This window comes from Amphiprion ocellaris, chromosome 6, assembly GCF_022539595.1.
Source record: "Amphiprion ocellaris isolate individual 3 ecotype Okinawa chromosome 6, ASM2253959v1, whole genome shotgun sequence".
Classification (NCBI taxonomy): domain Eukaryota; kingdom Metazoa; phylum Chordata; class Actinopteri; family Pomacentridae; genus Amphiprion; species Amphiprion ocellaris.
The window spans coordinates 16,820,776-16,841,819 of record NC_072771.1 but is presented as its reverse complement, the minus strand read 5'-3'; the positions used below and the strand labels follow the sequence as shown (position 1 = coordinate 16,841,819).

The following is a 21,044-nucleotide window of genomic DNA, read 5'->3' as shown; positions in this document are numbered from 1 at the left end:
AGTTGGTTTAAATTGGGCAGAAGATAGTACAGATCTGGTATGAAGGAACTGAAGGCTTATCTTAATTTTGTCAGAAAAGAATGAGGCCAGGCTGTTGAGTCCATTGTACTCTGTTTTAGAGATTGACTGTCAAGCTACCAAGACGGACTAGACGGAGATTTGATTAACTGTTTGTCAGTAGAATTAAACTGTTGTTTGAAGTCTGCCTGCTGCTCTCCTTGGCAGGCTAGAAGCCGTCTGTGTGCTCTGCGCTAGTATTTCCACAGCCATTCCTAAAATGGAGAGGGAGGGTGGGGGGTAAGAGGATGAAATATTGGCTTGCACTGCTGAAGGCTGAGGCCCACTCTGTTCTGTGGAAAAGACTTGAGCAAAAGAGAGTGGAGAAGGAAAGCAAGCTAGAGCGAGAGAGTGAGGTGACTGAGTTCATTTGCAGTTTTGGCACTGAGCCATCGACTTGCCTGTGGGTGTCTGTAGCAGTGCCAGTGCATGTGTTTAGCCTCTCGTCTGGAAGGCCCCATTCGCCTCAGAGTTGGTGTCAAAGCCCCCTTATTGTGTTGGTCCTCTCATCTTGATTCAGGTTTTTTTTTTTTTTTTTTTTTTGTCCTCTGTGGATCTTGTGACTGCCTTCAGACTTGTTTTCCCCCTTCTCAGGGGAATCTCTCTGGACTGGACAGTCATCAAAGAGAGGCTTCCGAGTAGGATGGCTTATCTCACCCTTCTTTGTCTTCTTGGCCTCTTTTTCTACCCTTTGTTGAGAATATTGCATACTATGTCAATATAGTGAGGGTTTTTTTTAATCTAGTATTTCATCAGCAATGAGGTCTACTCAAGGACTTCCCTTTGTGTGGTTTGTTTACTCAGGTCTGTCTAACCGAGAAATGAGTGTGCACTAGTTTCATGAAAATATTTGAAGCCACAGTTTAGACTGCTAGACACAAAGACGCAGTCTCTAGCTGGTGTGAGACTTGCAGCCATGTTTTCCCATCTCGTGGCCCCTGTGAGCCCATGTTTACAGAGCTCCACTGTTTCTTACAACCAGAGCCATGTTCAGCCTTTCGTAATAGATCCCTTTGCGTAACTGAAATCAAGTGACACTTTGTGTTTGTGACAGTGGAGCAGGACGGAAGGTTAGATAGTGCCCCTCTTTGTGCTGGAAAATAAAGAGTCAAAATTAGAGTCAGACAATGGAGACTGGCACACTGGCACTCTAACACAACTTATACTGTGCCAACATTGTAGACACCTTCTGGTATATCTGGGCTCAGGTTCATAGTGCTATACAAAGTACTTGTTTACTACTGGTTACAGAGAGGATTACTCAACCTGTCCCTGTTAGGGCACTATGAGGAATCACTATGAGGAACTCTGGCCACTAAAAGAGGTCTCTGACCTGGCATTAGTGCTAGTGAGCTAATATTGCACACTTCATAGACCACCACTGGCTGAGACTTTGATCTAATGTTGTTTTTTCATTTTCAGTTGAAATAGTTTAGTTTAGTTGCAAACTCTGGACTTTTCTGACAATGACCATATTTATTGTGCTTCCTCTCCATTTTAATGCTGCCTGTTGTATGTAGTCACAATAAAAGATGCACATTGTTCTTTTTTTATGGATCCCAGTAGCAACTCCAGGAGCAATTAGTACTACGCTTGATATTTGAACGGCATTCATTTAATTTTTAATGTTCTGGTATTTTTTTTTTCAGTTTTGTTTACATACTGTTGAATTCACTTTTTTACTAATCATATTATCTGCCCACCATTAACTATACTTGAGTGTTGTGCATATACACTGACAATGTGTTTATATTCTGTGGACTGTAGTTTTACTGGACAAGATGGATTACTAAGGGGACTGATTGTAGCAGAGGTAAAGAAAACACTATAACTAATGCTACGCGAGCACTTGTGTGTGACTGTGAAAAAGCTGGCAAGTTATGGGACAGTACAGCATACATTTGCAGTGTTTTGGATTTCCTGGACAGAGTGACCTGCATCTCCTCTGGCCCTGCAGTCGGTCTTCTCCTCCCCAGCTCGAGCTACTGAATGTTTCCACTGCCCAGATTAATACGACCAGTTGACTAAACTCAACTCGACAGTTATTAACATCACAGCACTCAGCAACTCTCAGCTCTGAAAATTGTTGAGTATCTCGGGCATCTGATGTGTTACTTGTTGTGAAGCATTGAAACTAGCGGTGGGGATATGTCAACCTGTTGCTCTTAACAAATACCATAAAGACCAAGTGATGGTTTCTACATCTGTGTGCACTGACTGGTGCATTCGTTGAGCATGGAGAGTGGACATGCATATGGTTTCATTCACACTATAATTAGCATACTCGTCTGCCATGTCGATGTGACGCATAGCCACTCATACTAAACACAGAAAAACACTCAGGCCTCACATGGATATTTCTCAAAGGCTGACACACTATACACACTATAGTAAAATAGGGACGTGTTCTTTGATTGTGACGTGATTGATGTAGAAAACAGTCTTTCAGTGGTTATGTTGAGGATTTGTTGCAGTTAATAATCACTGGTGTTATTTTTACTTAATAGTTTTTTTTTAAATAGATTAATTGTGATCTGGCATTATAATGTCAGAGGACTTGTTTACAGACGTTGGCTCCGTGGCGTTGGCTTCCCCATTCAGTTAACAAAATTGCAATGCACTTAGAGCACTTTGCTATCTTGTCAAGATTTCGATCTGTCCATGTTGAGAGCCCACATTTCTGCCACCATGCCTCTTGTTATGTGCCTCACACAGAGCTGAAACATGAGCTATGAGAGAGAAGTGTCATTAGTCAGAGGCCCATTGAAATGGCAGGAGTCCTAATTTCTGTGTTGGCAGCAGTCACAGGGACACATGTCACCAGTACTCGTCCACCTACTACTACTATCACTGAGTGCCTGAGAGTGGTGCAGTAACCAGGCAGGACAGACTTCCCGTTGTCTAGACTGTAGAATTTCACAAATCCCTTCATTCCATTGATGGATGGAAACTATTTCTATATGGCCACCTATTTCTCCTTAAGCATTATTCTTAATTTTAGCAGTATAGGTTTGATTTGTCTATGTGTTTGCCTAGCTGGTCTTAACAAAATTATATCATCTTGCTGGTCAATAAATGATGCACCCCTTCTAGATGAGTTAACATAACGTCATCTGGAGTTAAAATCAAGTGCCTCTATCTAGCAGTGAGTTATTTACGTTGCCTCTAAAACCCCATCAAACTCTGAGTATTTTTACCGGCGAGCTGCTTGACTTGGCTGGTCTCTGTCTGTAAGTCCTCAGTGTGAGGACAGTGGGCCATTCAGTAAGCAGTGAAGGAGGGGTTGTGTCTAGCAGGTGCAGGGACTCTCACTCCTTTGCTAGGAGCAATCAAGGCAGGAGGGAGCAGCTGTGTTAGGGAGGTGGTGACATTCTGATATCCGGAGAGAGAGACACTCATTTTTATCTCTATGTACTTTGGAGGTGTGAATTAGAAATTATCCAACTGTTTTCAAGCAACATTCATGCATATTGCACTTTTTTTAAACTGTTCTCTGCAAGTATGAAAGCATCCAGAGCAGTTCCAGCGAGGTTTCTTACTTTAAATATGTGTCTCGTGTTTTTTCTTACAGGTTACAGGCTAAATGAAACAGCCGATAATGTGCAGCAACTGCACCACAGTCACACCTACTTCCAGTCTGTAGAGGAAGCGGCTGTGCCAGCATGTCCTCTCATCCCCAGTCCGTGCCGCCGGGCCGGAGGACTGTGGACACACGGCACCTGCCAAACCCTGCCACTCTGCCACTGCAACTGCAACGGGCGCACACGGTAAGGGGCCTGACACACAATGCATTTAATGGTACCACTTGTTGCGTTGCAACATTTTTAGGTCAAACCATCTGAGAGATGTTACTGTGGTTGGAGCTCTGGCTCTGCCTGCTTGGTGAATATTTAGTAAACAAAGTGTTACACAGAACTACCGCAGAGGGCCTCACCGTAGAAACCCCCCACTGCTATTTTTCCCAATAGAAACTTTCCCAGGTTGCATGTTGTGAACCCAGAATGGTTTGCTCATTAGATGTTTGAGTTGAAAGTTCATGTTGTCATTGTGGAGTCACATTAAGGTCTTCCCCATTATTTTCACCCACATCTTCTAATTATCAAGATTATGTCCATCTACGCATGAGGGACAGAGCTGTCTGTGGTTCAAAGAAGAGGCCTCAAGCTGTTGTAAAAGTTCATTCAGTGACCTCCAGTGTTTGCAAGACTTATTTTGTTATTGAATGGCTTGACAATCCAAGGCTTACCCCCCAAGATCTGTACAGCTGCACCTATACTTAATCCTACCACTCCCTCTTGTCATCGCATTCAGGAGAAGATGAGGGTTGATGGACTGTGTCTTACAATCCCTGATTGGCAGAGTTGCGGGTTTACAGTATCTGTAGATGTTTCCCCACTTGTATGAGAAACAACTGGATAGAGAGGGAGAAATGGAAGCTGGAGATAAGACTGGATGTTACAAAAGATACAAGGCAGGAAATGGAGGAAAATGTTAAAATGTTTTTATCATTTTGTGGTCTTTGCAGCGTTCCCATGGAGATATGAATAGATGCAAAATTTCTGGTTCTGGTATGGTGACAACTTGTTGTTTGTGTTCTAGGAAGTGGGACTGGTTGACTACCACTCTCATCATGCCAGGGACTTTAGCTCTCACCTGGCCCAGCCCCATCGCCGTCGGCCCTCTTTACTTTCAGAGTTCCAGCCTGGGAATGAAAGGTAGGAGCACCGTGCTTTTACTACATAAAGTCTATCCTCTTGAAAAACACGTTTCAGTTGTTCTTTTCTGAGGGATATTGTATGTATGTATGTGTGTTTTTTTTGTTTTTTTTTATTTAGTTGCAATACAACTATAGATCAGTGTAAGTAAGAAAAACACAAAAAAAAACTAAAGTTAACTACATAAAAAAATGACAGCCTAAACTACAGAATAGTAGCATTGTTGTATTGTTATAGTTTATCAGCATTCACCACTGCTGGGGTTTAGTGGATTGTATATTTTTATACCAGTGCAAATGCTTTTTTGTTGTTAACTATAATTCTGTCTAATACTATTACTGCTATTTAAAAAAAAAAAAATTTATGTTATTTATTGATCGCAGTTGAGAGTCAGTGAATGGTGGGGAGGGAGGGAGAGAGAGAGAGATATGTCATGCAACAAGGGTATAGCCAAATGAGAGTTGATCTGTAGCTGCTGTGGTTAAGTGGTGTTGCCCCTTTAATATATCTGTCCTTGTTGAGTTTTCATGACTGAGAGACAGAGCATGCTCAATGGAAACCTCATGCGGGCTGAATTTTTATGCAGTATTATTCTACTAAAGCCTCTGCCTGTTAACCCTCCCCCAGTGTAATCCTTATGTAATTGGCATCCGCAAGCCGTTCTGTAATGTTGTGTTAAACGGCTCTGCAGGGCAATGGAGCTTGCAGAGTTTTTCCATCTTCAATAGACCAATAGTAAGTCGGGCAAAGCATTGTATGAATAGTACTTTGTCTCTGGAGACTCAGGTCTTGTACCTACCACTGTTCTTTATTATTTATATAGCCATGCTTTTTTGAGGATGAGACTTGATGAGTACTTATGAATAATGTATCTGCGTGATATGAATTTTGCATGATGCACAAAGTCGCAAGGATATTTTTTTTTCTCATCGCTTGATTGTCATGGCAGATTTTCTTGCATATGTTAAAACATGCAGGGAGTACAAAACTTAGGAAGATTTTACTAGAAATCTGCAAGCAGATATTTGTTCCATGCATATTATGTCAGGTGCAGAGTAAGGGCTGTCTTGTACGATTTAAAATATCTTGTGTGTCTGGAACACAGTGGAGTTATACCAGCAGACAGCAGATGGTGGAATGATTCTGTAGCAGTGGTGGGCCGTTGCGTGTTGTGTCGGGGTCTTTAAGTATCAATCAGATAGGATTATGGTCTTCATTGTAAAGCACTGTGCTGTGAGTTGGCCCCATTTAACAGTTATTAGCCTAGCCTACAGTGTGGGAACAGTGGGTCATGGGATGATACAGAAATAAACACAATGCAGTTCGACTGCTACCCACCTGCTCCTGATTTACCGACACCTTTCATTCAGTCACTGGTGCTTCGGCACTCTCTCTCAGATGACTCACTCGGTGCTTCTGCAAGACAGATGCATTGTGCAACTTCTACAGTGGAAAGGTGAATTTGTTTTATAGCCATCTTATCAGAAAGGGAGACTACAGACAGTTAGCCCACGTTTCTTTGTGGAGACTCTGCAGCACTGGTCTTACTGGCAGGCGTCTGGGGGTGGGGAGTGTTTCAGTGGAATATATCAGGCCTTCAGCATTCCTTTAGAGGGCTTAGAATCCAGCTTGAAGCCCTCATTCTGTGTTCTCATTCAGACTCTGAATAGTGTAATTCTGGCCTTGGCAATCCTTCAATCTATTCTCCCCTAAGATGTGTGTGCTTCTCTTTTCATAATTCTCAGTAATTCTGCACACCATGTCTCCATTTGTAGCAAACTCATAGTTGTTCACATTCTCACAGAAACTGTGAGCTAATATGGCCTCAGAAACTGTACTTTTTCTGTTTCTCGGGATGACAGAACTATGTATCCTTCATCTGCTCTTTAATTGTCTGCACTGAAGGCAAGGTGAAAACATGGTATTAGCTAATACTCCAAATTTACCCTAATTACAGGTCAGAAAACCACAACAGTATAATTATTGGTGAACCACTGTGCTAGTTGTTTGTTTCATCCTCCTCTTTACTCTAGGCAATATTTCAGTCACTCCGCCTCTTCCCATCTGTCTGAGATCATCCCGGCTTCTTGAGAAAATAAGAGAATACATTTTATAGCAAGCGTAACAAGACAGTGTAACCACTTAACAGAGTTCCTTTCTGGCCAGAAGTGCAAACAAATCTGGTGCAATAGTAGAAAATGAGTTTGTAGAATAGCTGAGATTATTGTTGTTACTTAGATGTTGATTAATGTAGTAAATGGGTATCGGTAGCAATCTGAGTCTTTAGGGATATCTATATGTGCAGTTAGGTGATTTTAATAATCCCTTTTAAATGAATTCATCAATGTATTGCTATTATTTGTGTTCATAGTTCTTGTAGTTTTTTTTTTTGCATTGGAATTGTCATATAAACTTTTTTGGTAAAAGAGCTTAGTGTATCAGTGCAACATTGTCCAAAAAATAATTACAGTGCTTTGAGGCTTTGTTTGCTTTTCCCACCTCTACTCAAAAGCCTCATATCCTCAAAGTTCCCCTTCCCCTCTCCACACCTTCCAAGACAGATCACTTTCTAGAAAACAGAGTTAATTAATTCCAGTATCCAGCATTTATTTGGATACTGGAGCACATTTTGTCAATATTCCTGTCCCATGTTGTTTTGGCCATTGGGGAATGTGGTTTTTGTTCAGCGACGTGAACAGAAAAGTTTAGGGCTTCAGCACATCTTGCATGAAGTTTTTGGACTCCACCCGCTGTCCCTTTTCCTCTCTGCACTTTCTCAGTTTCATTCATCCCAGCTGTGGTGCACTTAGCCAGGCGTCTCTCTCTGTTTGCCACCCCTGCGCTGTGCACAGTTGCGTAGCTGCTCCTCTGGGAAACAACGAAGGGATTGGCAGCCACACAGACACTGTAGCGCTTTCACAGTAATAGCCTACTATCAGCGTACATGATCTCTGTTCTTGTCACAGTGGGGGCCCAAGCCAGTAAGAAAGTAATGGAGTTGTTGTGGGGTGTTGGGATGCGCTGCCCCCTTACTTCTTCCCCCCACATGCTTTTCCCCCACCTCCACGCACATCTCTTTCTTTCATCCTCCAGACAAATCCTCCACAGAGATCAGATTATTCTGCACGCTCACAACAGGGTGAGGGGGAAAGAAAGAGGGAGGGAGAGGGAGGGAGAGAGAGGGAGAGAGAGAGCGTCGATGGGATTATGTAAGTGCTAACCCTCTATGGAGATGAGGAAGTGTTCGACTGAATGAGTGAAAAAAATATGTCCGGCAGAGTAGTCGCACACCATCTGGGTAATAATTTTGACCCACTATTTTTTGAGGCGCTATTTAGGCAACAACTCAAAAATCCGCAATCCATTTTTTCCTCGACACCTCATGTAACCTTTTTAACACGCAGTTTTAGCTGTGCGTTGCACATACATGACACGAGTCAGTCAGTGGATGGTCTTGATTGTAAAGCCCCACCCCAAAACCTTACTAGACAGAGATGGGCTCCATGCTTCTTGGCACAGAGAAACCACACACTTGGCATTTGTGGGCCTGGACCAGCAATTATGGTTGTGTTTTCCCTCTCTTCAGAAGCCACTTCCATTTTAACACTGGCAGCAAAGTCACTGACATTCTGCGTCGGGCCTCCAGGGCAGATGTGAGCAAACGGTTCCTTCAGAAAGAACAGAAAGCCATTTACAAGTGGGCTAATAAAATTTCCCAGATCCAAGTAGCGAATGCAGTTAACATTTGCCTTCTGTCATTAGGCTACACATCCAGAGCCTCTGTTGCTGGTTTGCTCTGACTTGTTGCTGGTTATTTTTCCTCAATGTACTAATGTGTTAAATGATGCAATAAGGTAGCCTATTACCTAATGCTAAGTTTAGGATAGTGTCAGTTATGGTGGTAACAGCTTTTTGGAACAGAGTGTTTCATAGGCAAATGATATTTTTGCATCTTAAATGTCTTTTAACGTACGTAGCTAGGTTAGCAATGTTTAGGTCAAAAAATAGGCTGCACTACTTATATCTTCTATTTGCTATCACTATTGATAAAATTAAAAAAACACAAGAATGACACCCTTACAAAAAGTTTATGCTTTATTTATTCTTTGTTGAGGGTTACCTAATTGCTGGCTTGCAACTTGGTGGTTCAAGCTGATGCTAGTAATTTCCATCCAGAGTTGACAGTGCAGAATGTTGTCCGATCAGCTGTTTGATTAGCATCTGTCACACACCAATCAGACAAATATTTGTCCAAATACTGGTTGTTGATTGACAGGTATGTTGTTACCGCTTTTTTATCTTATCGTTTTAGATGAGATTACCTCTCAGTTTTGTTGTTCTTTTTTGTCAGCACATGGAACACTGACCATTGTTTAATTCTGAACTGTCACCTAAATACCTTTTAGCATTCATTTGATTTAAGGGACTCTGCAAAAACACTCAGATGCTACACCTAAGGATTTCTATGGAAGGAGAAAACCCTAGGGACAGTGTCGTAGTTCCGACGGCAACTCTAAACAAAGCACTTCATGGCTTTGTTTGTGACATTGACTGTCTACCAATGACTGTAAAACCCCACACAAGAACTTGCCCACCATATGCTGCTATATTTAAAACCATTAGATGGTAGTGAGTCACCATTTCCAATTTTCTTGCTTCCCTTTCTTTCCACTTCCCAGTCCTGAGTGACCCATTGTATGCTCACATTTTGCAGAAAAAAAGCCTTCAGTGATTACTTGACGATGATTCTGTTTGAACCAAATCAAGCCAGCTGGCGTTTGTGTGTGCCTTGAACACAACAGTAAAGATTTAGGTCAGCCTGATCTCAGGCTGTTGCTGTCATCTTGTGCTCATGTACAAATGTCTCTTTGTGTGGTTACATGTAGTCTAAATAAATGGGTTGTGGTTAGGTCATCATGTTTAAACAAACCTGCACCAGTCCTTGTCTCTTGTGCAGAAGATTGCTATTGCCTAACAGTGATGTCGTCACATCTCAGATTACTTAACTTGTGGCATCATTTTCACTTCATACATAGGGCTTAATAGATTCTTTTGTCTACTGTCCATTGAGTTAATTGCGCCGCCAAGGAATGTGGCACAATTACGTGGCGATCATCCTATGTTTGTCCATCTGTCCATCTGTTTGTCTGTCTGTTAGCAACATTACTCAAACCTGGACTTACAGATTTGGATGAAATTTCAGGAAGGTCAGAAATAACACAAGAAAAAACCTTAGATTTTGGCAGTGATGTGTCTTTTAGTTTGGATCCACAGATTTGTTAAAGATTTCTGTATTGCGAGTTAGCGGCACAGCGTCACTGTAACTATGACAACAAGTGAACACTGTCAGCTGCCTACTGATGACCACACGGTTGCTATCCTGCTACAAATCCACCGCTGCAGACTTATCGGGACTTAATCATTTGAAATCATACAAGGAACAATTGATTATGGGGGTGTTTCCAAGTCCCATCAATTCCTGTCCCTGCTACATATTTAGGTCATGAATTTCGGTATCCATACATAACGGACACATGCATAACACGCCTGTACTCAGCACAAAGTCATTTTTTAATTAAAAATTTCATCTGTCGGAAATGATACGACTGAGCAGCCTTGGCAGAGTACTGAGCTCTCTGAGTGCTTTTCTTGTTGATTATGCTTCATTCTGTTTGTTCCATGTTCCCTCGAGTATGCTTTGGCAGGATGACTTCTGTTATTGAGCTATGTTGTAGTATTTCAGGTAGAGATCATGATCAAATTGTCAGACTTTCGTTCTCTCTTATTCCTTGGGACGAGGCGTTCCCTCATACATTATCTGATTTGGCTCAAATTTCAGCAGTCTAAACTTTAATTTACCTGCCTCAGCTCTGTACCAAAGCTATGCTGTGCTTTAAATTAATAGCCATTACACACGAATGAGCCAAAACGTTATGATCATGCCTGCCTAATAGACTACTGGTCCTTCATATCACACTAAAACGGCACAAACCGCAAAGTTAAGACCTTTGAATGTTCCCCACATCTTACATATGGACACTGACAGATCCCTTAGGTCTTGTAAATTGTAATTGTGATCTGTCATGGATCAGACATATGCCACAATACCCCATTGTTGGTTTTCTGGGTTGTCTTGCATCAGAATAGTGTCGGCAGGTACTCGCACCACAAGGAGCAGTCGATGAACCATTTCTCTTTGGAAATGCCCTCACTTTCCAGCTCTTCCTGGGGGATACTGAGGCGTTCCCTGGCCAGATGAGATATATAATCCCTCCAGCAAGTTCTAGGTCTGTCCTAAGGTCTCCTCCCAGGCGGACGTGCTCGGAAAACCTCCAGAGGAAGCCTCCCAAGAGGCATCCGAATCAGATGGCCAAACCACCTCAACTGGCTCCTTTCAATGCAAAGGAGCAGCGGCTCTACTCCGAGCTCCCTCCGGATGTATGAGCTTGTCACCCTATCTCTAAGGTTGAGTCCAGCCACCCTGCAGAGGAAGCTCATTTCAGCTGCTTGTATCCGCGATCTTGTTCTTTTGGTCACTACCCAGAGCTCATGGCCATAGGTAAGGGGTGGGACGTAGATGGACTGGTAAATTGAGAGCTTCGCCTTGCGGCTCAGCTCTCTCATTACCACGACAGTTCGATACAACGTCCGCATTACTGCAATAAGAGATGCCTGTTGTTTATTGTGTGTTTAAGTTGTTCAACGAAATTCTGTAGTTTTTCTGTTTCATTTGTATTTATTCTGTTGCAGGGGACAAGAGCAGCATATCCGCTATGAGCACATCTACCTACCAGAGCCTGCCAGCCAATCAGAGGTGGAGTATGCAGAGATCAAACGGCCTCGTTTAGAGATGGGATCAGAGTCTCTGATGAGACCTTCACCCCACCGGCCACAATTACCTCTGGGAGGAGCTGATGATATGACAAAGGTCAGTTGTCACACTAAAGTACAGTGTATCGTACTGACTATTGGGAGTAGTATGGTAATCAAGCAAATAAAAAATTGTTGTTGACTTTGTCAATAATAGCCAATCAAACAAATGCTGTGTAAAATGCAGTGTATACACTAAATTTATGCTTATTTTCATCAAAGAGGCGAGCTCTATCAAATTGGCTTTATTAATGTGCCAGTTATTTGAGAGATGAATGCCTTTTGTAGACACTGAGAAATTCTGATTCATAATGTAGATACTGTGAGCACTTTTTCCTTGAAAAAGATATTATGAAGTTATTCTGGAAATCTTCTGTTTTTTTTAATTAATCCTGCCAGCCTCCTTAAGAGCCCCAAAGGATGTTATTAGACACACCACAGCAGAAGTCGTAGAAGGAGATTCAGTATTGTAGCTAAGCTGGATCTCAGAGAGCAGCGGTGGGAAGACTAAGGGAGTTGTGAAACAGCAATTAATAAATAATAGAGCTGACCTAGATTTCAAAAGACTGAAGATGAAACTGTGTGAACTGCAGATCAAAACGACTTGCTCGCAGTGTGGAGCTGCTGATGGGGAGGTGTTCCTGACATTACACAGAGTGCTTCAAACTGCCAGGGGAAGCAGACAGCCAAGGAATGGTAAATGGATAGACCAATAACTGAGGGTACAGGAAGAAAAAACAGTCACTCTTCAGCTAGCAGGGAAATATTCAGGAATGCCAGTAATTCCTCTCAGAGCAGTGAGGGCTGTAAACCCATTATATAAGTGATGTCAGACGCAACCACTGAATGGAACAAGTGCACCGAATGATGGTGTGATAGACGGGGAGATGCATCTGGAAATAAGGCAAAGGGCAAGTGTAGGGAGGCATAGATAAAGGGTGATATGGAAAGGGAGGAGTAAGAGACCTAACACCAACAGGAAAAGAGGGAGTAGGCCAGTACAAAGCTGATGCTTGCAGCATGACTCACATGGAGAGGGAATCAGAGAAGGACAAAAGCAGCATTTTGTTACTGTACACCATTATGCAGTTGTCCTAATTTTATAGTGTTTGAAAGAAATTTAAGTATAGGAGCAGATTAGAATGAGAGACTTTTGTAAATTCACCTATTCATACATACACTCACACAAGGCGCTCCTCTACCATTAAGAGCAACTTGGGGTTCAATGTCTTGCCCAAGGACACTTTGGGGATCAAACCACCAACCTTACAATTAGTGGACCAACCACCTAAGCCATGGCTGCTCCTGACTGGATTTTCAGTCCGTCGTCCTGACTTAACTCACATTTGACCCAGAGTTCCCTGTCGTGTCAGTGTCATCCTTTATGTGTGGCATCATGTCATAATACTCCATCATGTTTTAAATCTATTACACAGTGAATCTTGAAATAAAGCAAATCAAATCATAATGTCTGCAATTAAATATTTTCCCTAAATCGTTCAATCCCACCTGACATGATTGACATATTCACTGTAGAAGGCAAACTTCTTAAACATATGGCTGGTTAGGTGCACCCGTCCCATTCTGTGGAAGAGGAGCACTTTGATTATAATGTGTATTTAAAGAGTGAACTTAGGCGACATTATTCAAGAACTACCAGCAATGAAAAGTGCATTTTGTCAACAAAAAAATGGTGGCCCTTAGACAGCGCTCCCTGCCCTAGTAAGCATTTCTGTTTATGTTATGAGATATTTATGCTGTTGTAGACATCCACATATAAAAAGATGAGTAATACACTGTTCAGTCCACAACTGTGATGCTGCTCATACCTGTTTCAGTAGTCTGTCTGAGTGAGTCTGTTCAACTTATGTGAAATATCTTTGCAGCCACAGCCAGACAGATGATTCTCCTGATATAAACTTATTGCTAATATATTGGAATTGGTTCATATGTCTGCCAATATATCGTTATCTGATATGAGTAATGGCATTCGTCTCAAAAATCCAATATTCAGTGGACTATATTCATATCTGTCCCCTGGTCTGACACTTTCCTGGTTTTGATGACCATGCATCTCTAATGAAATAAATTAAAGTCATTTTAATGTTATTAATGTTTGAACAATATTTGACTAGTTTCCAATAAGAGTGAGATACAGATAGGTGTTGAAAGTAGAAAGATTGAAATAGGATGTGTGTGGCAGAGCAAAACAAAGCTTGCATTAACAAATGGACCCCACACTATTTTTCTGTAAAAACAGCTTTATTTGGTGACAGATTTCACTGTAACATCACTGCTCTAGCAGTGACGTATATAAACTATACTGCAGACTGGACCATCTGCCAACAATGACAGCCAGAGATTACCCTCTGTCTGCTGCCGTAAATGGATTAGGTATATTTTTTGATTATTTCGACTGCTATGGTTGGAGCAGCTTGTATTGTGAATGTCACCTGCATGCCGATACTTCAATGCCAGCACACTATCTACTGAACACGGTCAAACGGCTCTTTTACTTAACATGTCTGTCAAACAAATATGTCTCGTAATAATAGCATTAGGCAAAGACCTAAAATCTGTACTTGTGTTCTTATTGACACTAGATCCTCAGCGACCTGTACGTACACGTACCAGCAGTCAACACATATTTACTTAAACAAGTTTATCTACATTTAGAAATAAAAAAACAAAAAACTATTTTGTAGTGTTTTGATTTTTGCCCTATGTACAGTATTGACAAAGCAATAGCATAACAATAATCAAATACTTTGTATTTCTAAGTGTTAAAGAAGGTTTAGACCACATTAATCCTGGTCTTTTATTTATTATTCTATCCGATCACTTAAATTACTGTCACAGTAATGATGACTAAACCCTGTAAATACGCAGTTTCAGTGAAACTCCACTTACCCTCCTTATACACACACTATCGGTCAAAAGTTTGGACACACCTTCTCATTCAGTGCTTTTTATTTATTTGTATTTTCTACATTATAGATAAATACTGAAGATTAAGACTTTTTGTTTACAACATAATTCCATATGTATTCTTTTGTAGTTTTGATGTCCTCAGTATTAATCCACAATGTATAAAATCAGAAAATAAAAACCATTGAATAAGAAGGTATGTCCAACCTTTGACTGGCAGTGTAGATATTTAGGATTTTCAATACTAGCCATATTTAGAGCTTACTGAGAATAATTTAACTTTATGTAAATATTTATCGCCTTTGAAACCTATGAAAATCATGCTGTAGTCAGTTTCAGGTTTGCTCACCTGCTGTTATATATTCAGTAGGCTTGATGTCCAAACTACAGAGACTGTTGTGAACATAGATGCACATTCTACAAAACAAGATGACTAAAACTTTATCTATTGTCTGCAAACACTTATGATTCTAAAAACCTACTGCATGCACAGACCCAGACATCATGTAGTCAAATGTTCTAAATGTGACCAGGGTCATTGGGGGCATACAAGCTGTAAGCTGTGCTGGGCCAGTGGCTTAACTATTGACCCATGACCTTTTCACACAGTGTCACAAGTGTGGTAATTGTGGATGTGTCACTGTACTGTTGACAAGAACAGAGGTCAGTGTAGGAAACAAGATCAGAGAGTAAACTTGATTTGGAAAACACAGTACTTTCTACTGGATAGTTTTCAAATAGCATCAAATCCCTCCTGGTTAAACAAGCTGTCTAAACATCTTGCGCACACTTTACAGTCATAGACTTTGTAGCAGAATAAACGAGCTACAGTAAATAAAAAGAGTTCAGAAATGTCATCACCTGTAGACAACTGCAGCAGCAAAGGCAGTAGGGAAGGAATATGAGATGCTCCGCTCCCTTCAGCGTCTCTGAAATCCTTGTTTGTGATGATACCTGCTTTTACATCATGATTTTATTTTGTCCCCTGAGAGAAATTTTCTGGCATGCTAACACAGGTAAGGAGGTTAGTGGTATTATTTGCACTCAAGGATGTTGTTTTTGACAAGCCGAGGCATCGTAAGAGCTATTTTCCTGTTTTTGTATTTATGTGTGGTGAATTTTTCTTTCTCAGCAGGTCTACAGGGCTCTAATACCGCCTCCCTAGTCCAGATTAGCCCACTTACATAACCTTCATTTCAGACGTTTAAAAATAACGCAGAACAAAAGCCAAGCTGGATCACACATGCAGTCATTTATAGAGAATAAGCTCTAGAATGGTCACATACATTCAGAGTGGAGGAACACGCATACAGTCACTAATCAGAAACAGGCGTGGGCTACTTATTTTTTTTCCTCTGCAGAACAAGTGGCACCTCCCTTCCCATTTTTGTGTGTTGTTGTATTAGTAGTCATATATAACATCACCTTCATTCCAGAAACATCAATTCAGCGTAGCTTCTTTGTCTGCAGTGATTTCATGGTTCACGTGTTGACAAAACAGTAATGATGGAAACACGCAGTAAATTCCTTTCTTTTGTATCTTCATCAATTTATGAAAAATTCTGACTAAACTTTGAACATAATATTAAATTGAATATTTATTGGGTTTTGGACATACAAAATTTTATTTTATGTTAGCTTGGGTTTTGAGAAAATTGTACAGTTTAGTGACTAAGTGAAATTTGACAGATGAATTATTTTAGAAAATGAGCTCTTCTTGCTGCTATGTGGTTGTTACCATACCTGGTACGCATGTTCCTTTATATGTGTATCTGTTCTTCACCCCCTTGAAAGTTTTCCCCTTTAATTGCTTTTTGACATTTAATCATGGTCAGTTTAATTTGTATGTAATTAATTAAAAATTTAAAATGCCACTTAAGTGACTGGATACGCATTCACTCCCAAATCACCAAATTCAACACATAGGTGCAGCAAGTTGGTGCTACAAGTCACACAGTTATTGAAATGGCCATCATTTCAGTGCAGTTAATATGTCTAAAGTGGCTGCAGTATGAAGACACCTGTATATGAATCATTGCATCTGCCTTTAACGACACCATGGACACAAAAGAACACTCCAAGCAACGCCGTTGAAACTTCTTTGAAAAGCGAAAGTCAGTAATTGATACAGAAATATGTCCAAGTCACCGAATATTCCTTTAACTATGAATAAATTAATCGTTAGAAAATTAAAGGAATGTGGCACGCGTAAATTTGCCGTCCTGCAGGCCGTCCTCAAATACTGAGTGACTGTGCAAGAAAGGGGCTAGTAAGGGATCCCACCAAGACGCCTATGTCTCCTGAAGGATGTATAAGCTTCAGTGACTGCAATGGGAGAAACTGTGCACACAGCAACTGTTGCCTGGGTCCATCACAAATCGAAGCTGGCGGTAGCAGCATTCTGCTATATGAATGCTTCTTGGATGTAGGGCCTGGAAGGCTTGTACCAGCAGAGGGCAAAATGAATACAGCAAAATGTTGGGAAATCTTGCTGGACAACCTGATGTAGTATGCAAGAGAACTGTGACTTAGGCTCACCTTATGTTGATCCAAAGAAGACCGCATAAAATACATCTCTTTCAACCTCCTCCATCCTCCCACAAATAGTCATACAGTTGCAAAGATTAACTCTGATATTTTTATTAAGAGAGAAAGCCATGGAGTAACAATACTGAGACTTGATGCACTGTGTGTACATGTGTGTATATAGCATTAAACATAATAGCATTAATGTGACAGACACCCTTACTCTGTCACGTCAGTGTCAAGTAGTTCTCTGATGTGCTGACTTCAGACCAGCTGCTGATGAGCTGCAGTTGTGAAGTATTAGCTGCTAACGCTGTTTGAAAACCAAACTGTGAAAGTGTTAAAAGAAAACAGTAAGGCCATGAATGCGCTGCTCATCTAAACCTCCTGCTGTTAGCTTCAGTCGTGATATTACTCCGAACAGTCATAAGGTGGCATCGCCAAAAAGGTCACAGAGTGCACAAATACAACGATGAATGTGTCCAAATTTAATGGTGTAAGAATCAGGATTTACTCTAATATTTTACTCAGTTAAAAGCCAAATTATGCAGCATTACAACTACTACTACATGAATATTTTACTGAAAAAAGGCACTTGCATGGAATGTTTACTGTTTACTACCAGCCTCTGTTTAGGAGTACTGTGCTGTACTTGGGAGATCAGTGTGTTCATAAGTTGCTTTTGTATCATCAGTAGGGCTGCACAGTTGATGGGGTGCACTGTGTATTGTTACATGACTGACAGACACACACTATTTCCGTTTTTCTGTCAGAAGACATGATTAGTAAGTACCTCCTGAATTTAAACCCACACACTGCCCTTCAGATTTCCTCCTACATCCTAAAACGAAAAAAAAAAAACCCGTATTTTCATATTGTAGACTAATTCTCCTCAACAGAACTAGCTGCCAAAACTCTTGTGCATAATTCTGGTAAGGGAGGCAGCAACCTCACAATCATTAATGTGGTCTAGTGATACTGAGACACCACACCGGCTTTCATTACTCAGAGGAGTTAATTACTGCCCTGTGTTACCTTCTCAAAGTGTACACAGCCTGTGTTTGGATGATTTCTTGAAGCGTAACCGACAGAAATTGCAGGCACAGGAAGACAGGAATGTTTGCAGCAGGAAAGAGAAGAATTGAAAGTGTGCAAGTTCATTGCTCCAAGGTCATTCCTTATCAAAAGACTCTTTATGCTTCATGTCTGTGAGATCCCTGCGTATACAATGCCGTCTATAATCAGTTTTGTTCAAATGCTGTACATACATGTTTTACCACATGAAATTATTTTTTGAAATGTTTCTTTTTGTCCTCAATTTTCTGTTCATATTAAATGAAATGAATGTATTGTGATTGACTGTAGAAGTGAACGTACTAATGCTCATAATATTGTATCCATTACATCTGACCATGTCACTCTTATTTTTTGTGCTTCTGTAGGAACGTGGAAGTGCCATGGGAAAGCTGGAGCCCATCTCTCCTGTGAGCCCGGTCCATATGGACCCTGACTTGGATTTGGTGCCAGCTCGCTTCTCCAAGGAGGAGCTGATCCAGAACATGGACCGTGTGGACAGGGAGATCACCATGGTGGAGCAACAAATTTGCAAGCTTCGCAAAAAACAGGTATGTACTCTGACAGATCAGGTCATAACTTGAGATTATATTGGCTTGCTTTGTGTTTAGTGATTTCAGAATGATGCTATCTCCTGCTTAGTTCCTTGATTTTGAGATGGATTTATTTCTTTTCCTGGGGACATTCTGGCAGTCTTGAAGTAGATGCCTCTGTTTAATATTTCTGCCTCAGATTTAACTTGATTGTTGCAACACCATCAAAGCACTAGAAGAATGTGTCAGGGGAAATGTGTGCTTCAGAAATGGCTTTACAAATGATTTTGTAGTACAAATATGTCGAGCTACTGAAAGTAAGACAAATAACAAGCTCTGCCTGATTGTGTTGACATTCTTTAATTCAGTTTGTGGTCAATGATAAGGGTTCTGTAGTGAATATGGTCTTACTAGATCAAAAGAAAATACTGCAAGTGCTGTTTGGCATGGAGCTTAATTTTTCATGAGGTATTGTTTTGTGTACAGCCTCTAAGAATGAAGAAAGTGAGTAGAAACCACTGTGTGATGTCACTCACGTGCACATATTCTAACCAGGCAGACGTACCTAAAAGCACTATGAGGTACAGAAGTGTTTATTTGTCATCATTGTAGAAGTCTTTTCCACTGTTGGCATCCTTGTTGAAATTTCTTAGCATTTGTTTGAAATGGGTGGTTTTCCAGTGTGACTTTCGCTGCCAGGCGTCAGTTGGCATCAGAGCAATAAAGTCTTAAATAGACTTTGCTGTGTTGTAATCGCTGCATTCAAGCTTGTAGCTGTTTCTTGCTCAGTGTGCAATGATTATATACACACACTCCTCCAGGCATCTGCGTTCTGTTTTCTCTCCTCTTTGGCTTTTTATTTAGGAGAGAAGTAGGTTAAAAATATATGAGGCTATAAATAAGAGCTTCCCTAGAGGAGGAGTAGGATTATGGTGGAGGTTTTGTGACTGCTAAACCACTCATATTCCTGCCACACTGTCTCCCCTTTGGCTGCTTGCCATGTTTAGGAAAGAAACTGTATGGATAAGCATGCTCTAGTTCACTCGAATCTTTCCTTCACTATACATGCTATTGTCTTAACATACTGCTCATTATACTAATTAAAAAATAATCAGCATTTCAAACCGGGGATGATGTGATGACAGGTACATTTACAGGTCTGTCTCATCTGAAAGTGTTGAAGCTAATGATGTGATTTTTGACCATTAAATTATACTATTTAAATGTCTCTGCTGTCTCTGCAGCTTGATCTGACAATCACTGACTGAAAAGCAATTGTGAAGATTGCTGTTACATAGCTAATAGCTATTGATTGTACAATCTTGAAATATTGATTATGAGAAGCTTAAAGATTTTACTGTGAAATTGTAACTGAAAATGACAAGAAACTATGTGAGCTATGATCGTGTTGAACCTCAGAAACCCAGAAGACACACTCCATTGGGTACCCGGATAGTTGGTTGAGAAAGGCCTGCAAATAACGCTCGAGCAACGTCATTGTACCTGCTTTCTGTTTGCTATTAGAAAAGATTTAGTTTAAGAAGTCGGAATGGTTTGCCAAATTGCAACAAGAACCAAAATATGCCTGGATTCCAGTCTTAGTGGGGAACCTTTTGAATGATTGAGAACCTAAACTCTCCTGCTTACTAGCATAAATCAAGATCCCTCCCTTTTCCCTCCCTTAATACACGCACAGAAGTGTTTTTATGGACTTTTTTTTTTTTTTTTTTTTTTTTTTTTTTTTTTTTTTTAACAGTCCAGCTTGCTTCAAGCATTAAAACATCTGGACTAATTAAGTGGCATGCTAAAACTTTATTTAAAGAGTTCTGGCAGAGGTAGTGAATGGGCGTGGGTTAGGGTTTAGGTTACAGCCAGTGTGTATCATGTCAGCCAAGCTAAGGATGACTGGTTTATTTTATTTTACTCTGTGGTGGGTTTGGAAAGAAAAGGGGAGTCTCTATGGAAATGTCTGCGTTTCCCTCACCAGATGTTTATCCAGGGCTATCATGGCACAAGATGATCCATCTTGCTCCGCTCTCATGTGGATCCCCTGGAGGCCACCTTTCCCCTTTCTGAAGCCCCTGTCAGGAGATGAGAGGAAGGAGAAAGGGGGAGTCGGGGGCTGACTTAACTATAGATCAGCTGTATGCACGCCACTGAGCAGCACTTGGCCTCGGCCTCCACACAGCTAGTTACAGCTGAATACACTTTGCTTCTGTCTCCTTTGTAATGTGGTGGCCGCATTCAGACATTTTCAGGAAAACTATGAGGACAAACATTTTCTTTTTCCAGGTTTCTGTGTTCACTTGAGCAGACACTTATTTGTGCTTGTGATAGGTGA

At 40.9% G+C, this 21,044-nt stretch overlaps 1 protein-coding gene across 6 annotated transcripts in view; it reads left to right on the top strand.

Annotated features, from left to right (window-relative positions):
* The window catches only part of ncor2 (nuclear receptor corepressor 2), a 94,640-nt gene that overhangs the window by 18,127 nt on the left and 55,469 nt on the right, over nucleotides 1-21,044 (top strand). For all 6 annotated transcript variants that reach the window (XM_035957261.2, XM_023290293.3, XM_023290291.3 and 3 more), the window contains exons 2-5: nucleotides 3,629-3,824; nucleotides 4,657-4,772; nucleotides 11,523-11,700; nucleotides 18,539-18,721. In XM_035957261.2, the coding sequence (XP_035813154.1) occupies nucleotides 3,720-3,824; nucleotides 4,657-4,772; nucleotides 11,523-11,700; nucleotides 18,539-18,721 (582 nt within the window). In that variant the 5' untranslated portion in view covers nucleotides 3,629-3,719. The remainder of the gene's footprint in view (nucleotides 1-3,628; nucleotides 3,825-4,656; nucleotides 4,773-11,522; nucleotides 11,701-18,538; nucleotides 18,722-21,044) is intronic.